General features: G+C 38.7%; 1 protein-coding gene across 1 annotated transcript in view; it reads left to right on the forward strand.

The window, feature by feature from the left end:
* LOC126356071 (uncharacterized) overlaps positions 1-5959 on the forward strand; it is a 169731-nt gene extending 163772 nt beyond the window's left edge. Inside the window, exons 3-4 of the mRNA XM_050006774.1 lie at positions 2837-2966; positions 3316-5959. Of these exons, the coding sequence (XP_049862731.1) occupies positions 2837-2966; positions 3316-3401 (216 nt within the window). The 3' untranslated portion in view covers positions 3402-5959. The remainder of the gene's footprint in view (positions 1-2836; positions 2967-3315) is intronic.
* Positions 5960-8230: the final 2271 nt, after the last annotated feature.

Genomic DNA, 8230 nt, shown 5'->3' on the forward strand with positions numbered 1-8230 from the left:
AGTGATCATTTTCCAGTGGTTCCCTTGGCATCACACACCTCATTGCCCACTCAAATGGGCTCTCTCCGAGTGTGTTATTGACTGCAATGTTTTCACCATTGCTGTCACCCTTTGCACCCCAACACATGGAGGTATCAACGCAGTTGTCCAGAGCGTAACTGCAGCTGTCTCAGCAATCCCCTCTTCCTTGGTATCCCCCTGTCAGAACAGACTACATTGGCGGACCTCAGAAATTTCCATGCCATGAGAGATCGCAGGCAGGCTCCCAAATGCCCTAAGTGACATCTGCAAGGGAGCACCTCAGCCTCAGTGCCTTTAAATGGCTCCCTACCCAGGTCCACCATCTCATAAAAGACAGAAACGAGAATGCTGGAAGCAGTACGTTGCTACCATTGGACCACGCGTAGTTCTCCTTCGCAGGCCAGGTGAAGATTTGACACCAATATGAACACCAGTACCCCATGAGTGTACCTGTTATATCTGTGAATGCTGTTTGTCTACACTGACCCAGACACTGTTGCCGACCAGTCTGCTATTCATTATGCCTGAGCATCTGCATTTTGTTTGCTCAAACAGCAGGTAGAGTAACTTCCTTTACAATTTACTACACGTAACCTTACACTGATTCACTCTGTGAATATGAATTCCGCAGTGCATTATCAATGTTGACCTCGGAGCCTGATGTACATGTCCTGTGAACATGAACATCCTGTCTCTAGTCGTTCAAGGTATTCTGTTTTTTTTTTTTTTTTTTTTTTTTTTCTGAACATGAGTGTACTTGCCAGTGGATTGTGATTCCTTGCCATACTGTCTCTGGAGCGAGGATGAGTTCCTGTAGCAGTGGTGAGAAATCATTATTGTGAGAGTACTGGTATACACACACCCTTCGGATAAACAGCTGTCACCCACTTAGCCTTACTAATGTTCTCTCCGGATTGGTCAGCTGTGTTGGTACCTTGAGTTTTGGGGTCTTTTGGCTCCATCTCAGGGCTGTTTTGCCAAGACCATTTTACTGCTGTCAATTTGGTGTGCCTGGCGTTCAATATTTGGTCAGGTTTTGCCCTGTGTGAACATCTTATTGCTGTCTTCTTTGATTCGCATAGGGTTGATGACATTAAATTGTGTCACCTTGTCCACACTACACTACATTAGTGAGATCTCAGAGAGCCCACTCCCAATTTTTGTCTGGGACTTCTTGTCTCACTGTCTTTCCTGGGTTCAAGTTGGTGCTTCCCACCACATTAACCCCCATCTACAAGAGAATGGTGTCCCACAAGTCTCTGTATTGAGTGTGCCCCTTTTTCCAGTGGCTGTCAATTGTCTAGTTCAGCAGTGGGATCTATTGACATCTTCCCTGTACGGTGACGATTTTTGCATCTACTACTACTATTATTACTACTACTACTACTACTACTACTACTACTACTCAGCTGCGGGTGTTGCCCAATGCCAACTGCAGGGCTCCACGCAAAAGAAGCAGTCCTGAGTTTCCACTCGTAGTGACCGGTTTCTCATCACCAAGACATGTCATGCACTTCTGCTGCCATCGCATTGTCCACCTCAGATGAGACCAAATGCTTATTGTGATGGTTTTTTGGGGGGGGGGGGGGGGATTGGTCTTTGATGCCTTGTTGACACGGCTTCCTCATCTTTAGCAATTATATTGGTCACACCTTAGTACTCTTTGCTGTCTCAGTAACACCAACTGGGGTGCAAACTTGCTTTTTCAAACCAGCCTGCGAACAGCCTACTAATGAAAGCTTGTATCTTTCCCCTACAGATCAGACACCAACTGCTGCTCAACTATGTAGTACACATTCGCTGCTCCCCTGAGCATCCAAACTACTATCCCTTTTCCTGGTAGGGAGATCTACCTCAGACAACAAAGGCCAAGGTCTGGAGTCACAATCACAATTCGGATATAGTTCTGCTCTAAAACTTCATCCTTCCCCAGTGTTGACTCTTGTCAGGGAGAAACTGCATGTGCTCTCATGCTGTGTATCCCATCCTCGATCTGCCTCAGCCTCTCCTTTGGTCCAAAACACTCAATAGATGCAATAGATTTTCACCGCTTGTTCCTGGACATCCTTCATACATTTCCAGGCTCAGATGTGGGGTACACTGATGGCTCTAAGGTCGACAGAGAAACTGGATTTGTGTACATACATGCAAGATGCAATAAACTATGAACCCTACTGAATTGGTGGCCATTCCTTGAGCCCTCAGACACCTTCGTTCATGCACTGGTCAGCTATTTTTAATCAAGTGACTCCTTTGAGTAGTCTTCAGACTGTCGACCAGTGCTACACTCAACACTTATTAGTTGTGACTACCAAGTGCCTCCTGTAAAATTCAAATTGTTTTGCACTATTATGTAATCTGTGGAAGGGATCTTAGCATACCTACGTTTATTTTTGTAAATATGTTTATGTATTGGTGTTTTATGACATGTTGCATTATTATGCAACTGATGACTGATTTTTATTCCAAAACAAAATGTATGCCTAATCTAATCTGTGTATCTTCAAATAAGCCCTTTGTGTGTTGACAGAAGTAACACTCTTTATTTTTTGTTTTCACAAAAGGTGAAATGTAGTTGCTACCTTGTCTTTGGTAAACCATTAAGAAGCAAGTAGAATTTTTAGTGGTATCAAAATCCTGTCAGAACAAAATCATATCTTACTTTTTCTACCTATTGGAGGCAGATGAGCCAATAAATCCAATTACTCTGAAATGGCCAATTTTAATCGTGACAAAAGGCCAATTTTAACAGTGACAAAAGCAGTTATTACATTCATCAATAAGAACAACACATTACATTTATTTCTTTTCACAGATTGACTACGTAAGCCGCCTGATGTGGCAGGCCCAAATTAAAGGGCACAAGACATGGAAATTGTTACCACCACCAGAGTGTGATGATGATTGTTCACCAGTTAGCTTCCGTGTTGAACCAGGAGATATAGGTACGTAAAAATTACACACTTCATTTAGTATTAAACAAAACTTGAAAAGAATAGTTGCTAAACAATAACACAGAATAAGCAAATCTTCTCTGAAAGGGCATAAAAAATGTGTGGTATGTTCCTTAGTAAGTATGAAATATTGGTGCAACTCTTTTCATACTTCAAAATACTGTGACTGCTATCACTGGTTGATCTTATTCTTCTCGCCAGGACATTATTGTATAAAACATAATTTCGGAAAGTAAATCTCTAAAACTAATGCAACAGAAAATGATAGAAATCTTGTTATTGAATATATATGGATCTTAAATACATTATTATTGTTCTAATTTGCTTAATGCATTTTCAGTTCTCCTGGACACACGGCAGTGGTACCATGATACCCATATAGACGATGGAGAAATGAGTCTTACAGTCAGCTCTGAATATGGTTAGATACAGCAGAAGACATGCAAGAAAATTGTATGACAGTACAAAAGTAGCTTTTAACCTCAGGAATTCACATGGTTATGATGAAATTTCAGCAGTAATTTTAATTAGTTTGATGACAATAGCTATACTAATCACCACTACCCAAAAGCCAAACCAAAGTCCCATCAAATTGCCATCAGCAACACTTAGGCTGTTATGAATATTAGAAAGTGATTATTCTGCTTCTGATTTATACCACAAATTGTTTCTAGTCCTTTTGTACAGCAGGCACAATTATTTCATTTAAATTTACGTATATTTGTACATTACTAAGCTAGCACAAAGAAATATTTATTACACAAAAGAGAATTATTTTTATATTATAGACTTTACATACTATCCTAGTCATGTGTATAACCATAGTTTTAGCTTCTCCAAAAGAATTCTAAAGTCTTCAACAGTTTATACAAACCGTTGTCACTTTTGTATCATAAATGGAGAGATTCTGAAAGTGTGTAGTGATGATGTCATTCTTCTTCACATGCTCTTTCATTATTTATTCTTCTCAATATAATGGGAAAGTACCAATGGATTATGCACAAGACATGAAAAGTTCATTTCAGCTTTCTCTATGGAAGTTACATAGTGCAAAAGAGATGCTGTATTAAGTTTTTTGTTTGTTAGTATAACTTATGCAGCAACTGAAAACAGTCTGTCTTCCTAGTTAAATACATATAAGAAAAATTCTACAAGCCAAAGATTTCAAGTTTTCTGTCTTCCATATTTCATCATTCTGTCTCTAAATTTCTTGATCTATTTACACCAATGGAGACTAGCCATGTATCCGTTTACAGTTGACATGATTTTGTAAGACCCTGTGACATCTGTGCACAATAGCTGAAAGTATTACCAAATTATCATTAGTATCTATGCCTTTTATGTGAACAACTGTCTTAGTTTTTGTTAAATAATTATACATTTACTTAAAACACTTGTAATGAAAATTTCTTTCATAGAAGTTTAATTGTAATATTAGAGGTGCTGCCGTTACTACTATTATATGTGCTTTCTCTGTTATCATTTTAAAGGCATTTATTGTTGTATATTACATATTTTATACACTCAACAATGTGTATGGACTAGTGCCTCTTGATTAAATTCTAATCTCTTACTATTAAGACATTAAGTATATTTATTCAAAATTGTGCTGCATCTGACAAATTTAAACACTTTTATGGTGGAGTCCATACCACAGTGCATGCATTACTTACAGCAAGTTAAAAACCAGCATCTCTTTTTTTCCATAATTTTGCAGTGATCAAGTAAATTATTTCATCCAGTCATTTTGTTTTATAATTGTAAATCAGCAATCTGGTCATTATGAGGTACACATTAATTAACAAATGAACCAAAAACAATGATGGGTTTCAGTGATGAACAATTATTCAAGAATTACTATACCATAGAAAAACAGCTAATATAAATTGCTTTTGCATGTTACGTTAACAACGAATTAGAATTTCTTACCAATAAATCTAATTAGTTGTACTCAGTATATCCTTATTGCAATGGTAGGAAAAAGCTACATTGTATTTATGAAAAAACATTTTCCAGTTAATATGAGGGTTAATGCCAACACAACAAGTATAGCAATAAAGCACTGGATTGGTTGGTATGCCTAAGATACATGCAGGGGAGCTAATACATATGCATTCATACAGCTGTGGTAACTATCCCATCTGTTGACACATTCCCCTTTGTTCACCTTTAAAGCAGTTATTTAAGAATTGCTGCACTGCTTATTTGTTTTTCATTTAGTTATTTAGCATGTGATGCAGTGTGTATATTGACAGCATATGGAATAGAATAAGATCCTGTACATCAATATGTAATTACTACTGATATAATAAACTTAAATTAGTGTTTATGGTACAAAACAGTATATTGCTTCTGAACAATATAGGCTACTGTTACTGGTGGTAACGTAACTAAGTATTGGAAATTACTGTAGTCAACTCACAAATTTCTATGGAATGGAAGAACTTCGAAACAAGTGGCAACAAAAATCTTCATTTTCATTATTTTTATTGCAGTTATTCCCTGCCTATAGCAAATAGATTATAGTGAATAATAAAAAGCAAAAAATGGATCCACTTCATTTGTATATTTTAGTTTACTAGTATATTTTTTGAAATTATATGTCCCATTGATGAGGTTTTAAAGTGGTCGTATAAGCATTTGTTCAGTTCACGCGTAGATACATGTAGCATCAAACTATGATTATATGACAAACAATAAAGAAATAAACCATTATTAATTAATAATTTGAAGTAACTGACATTCAGAGAAAGTTCAGAATCCATTTCTTTAATGTAAGTTTCTCTTGTGAAGAAGAGACGTACCATTTATGTTGCATGTGAATTGGAATATTTTTTATCAATTACAAATATATTTGACGCAGTGGTCAACAGATTTGTAGATTTCCTTTCATATGACAGCTCAATGACAAGAAAAGTACAATTTACTTATGTGATTTAAATACAACTGTAAATTTTTGTGATTAAAAGCCACATGAAATGATACATTTGTTCAATTTCTTTTAGCAGAGAGAGAGAGAGAGAGAGAGAGAGAGAGAGAGAGAGAGAGAGAGAGAGAGAGAGAGGGAGAGAGATATGCCTCATTTTAGTTAGATAGTAATTTTTAGTTTCCACAAATCATGTGCAGTAGAATTATATGAGCTAACAATGTTACATAATGTATTTATAGCATGTCATTAAACAAACATAATTATCTAACCATTTTCACTGTAGGGCAGTGCATTTACATTCCTGCAATGCTAGCATGTTATATTGATAATAGTTATGGTATGTAAATACTGCCTGTGGTCAGAGAAGTTATAAAATGCCCAATTAAACAAAGAACACTTAATGTACAAAATATATCCAAATTTTTTGTCAGACTGTACAACTACTTTTTTAAAATACAAGCAGAATGGTAAAGAGCATGTTATTATCTAAGGATTGTTACCAGTTTCAGCCAAATTAGATTGACAGACCATTTCCATATTTACAATTAAAATATATGAAGGCTGTTGCTACCATTGGCAATAGCCCTTAAACCTTAAGATGTAATAATTTGGCTGATGCTAGTAATAAAAGTGTGAGATAAGCTGTTTTGCTCATAAAACCATCAAACAAGATCATTTTCATATCATATGAATAATGTCACCTTCCTCAAAGTAATAATGTTTGAGATAACCTGAGTAATGTAGAAACAAATGGTATATTACACACTTGCAGATTCATAACTACTGAAGAGGATGGTTAGTGTCAGCAAAACTGTTAGTAAAATAAAATACTAAGTTTTTTGCAGAAGTTCAATCAGGGGATCACTTCTCCAAACAGAGAAGCTGTAGTAACAGAAACTCTAGATGAATAAGACAATTAAAAAATCCAAGCTAGAACGTAAATAATCTGGAAATAAAGGAGGCCACTAACCAAACAGCGGAAGCGTTCAGTTGCTGGCAGATGCAAAACAGAATGAAAACTGTGCTAGCTTTTAGAACAACTCCTTGGCAGGTGCATGGGCTAGGGATGCAGCACATAGGCACTAGAGCCAGTGAGGTGCAGTGCACAATGAAGATGGCATGCAGGTGTGGACTTAGGAAGTGACAGCCCATAGGAAGGGAGGAAACTTAGTGAGTGCGAGGACAGTGGGTTAGTGGAAACTGAAGCCAGAAGAGTTACGGGTACAAAGGTTGTGTTGTATTTATGTTTGGAAGCTGCTGCTAGAGAGAAGAACGGATGGCACGGGTTGTGAAACAGCCACTGAACTCAAGCTTATTATGCTCAGCTGCATGTTGTGCCTTGGGTGGTCAACTCTGTTCTTGGCCACAATTTGGCAGTGGCCATTCATGATTGTGGACAGCTGGTTGGTGGCCGTGCCCGCATAAAATGCTGTGCAGTAGCAGAGCTGGTATATGACATGGCTGCTTTTCCAGGTGGGCCTGTCTTTAATGGGATACCATAAGCTTATGACAGGACTAGAATAGGATGTGCTGTGTGGGTGAGTTGGGTAGGTCTTGCTCCTGGGTCTACCACAGGGTTCTGGGTCCTGTGGCAAGGGGTTGTGAGTGGTTAAGTAATTATGGGGTATTAAGTATGGGGACAACAGAGTATTACTTTCGGAGGAGTGGGAAGGACTTGGATAGGATGTTGCTCATTTCTGTGCACGATGATAGACAGCGCTCTGGGAAGGATACAGCCCAGTGGCTCCAGTCCGCATCGATTGAGGGTGAGGGGTGCATTGCTCTTATCCATCTGGTTTTTGGCAGTGGTGGGAGGATTACGGCTGTGTGATGGTCCGGCATGCACAATCCGTTTGTGGACTAGGTTTGAGGTGGCGGGGCTATTGCCGGTTTTTGAGTGACTTTGTGAGACCTTCAAAATACTGGGCAAGGGAATTCTCACCTTTGCAGATATAATGTCCACAGGCGGTCAGGCTGTATGGGAACAATTTTTTTAAGGGGGTGACACCCATCAATCCAGGTGCTTTTGGCAGTTAGTGGATAGAGTGGTCTGAGAAATGGAGGCCAATGTCCAGGAAGGTGGTACTTGGACTGGGGAGGATCTGGTGAAGCATATCGACCTAGTCTCTGCAGGTGCCACCCTTCCTTCTCCATATTTCTCTCCTGCGCTTGTGGTATGCTGCTTCCCTCCGAGACACAACTATCCATTTGCAACATCTCCTCCCTACCAATCCACCCATCCCACCAAATGTAACCCCCCGCCCCTTTTCTCCCGCCAAACTGCAATCACAGAACTGCGTGTGCAACCATCAAAACGTAGAGGTGT

The sequence above is a fragment of the Schistocerca gregaria genome, chromosome 3 (genome assembly GCF_023897955.1).
Source record: "Schistocerca gregaria isolate iqSchGreg1 chromosome 3, iqSchGreg1.2, whole genome shotgun sequence".
NCBI lineage: Eukaryota > Metazoa > Arthropoda > Insecta > Orthoptera > Acrididae > Schistocerca > Schistocerca gregaria.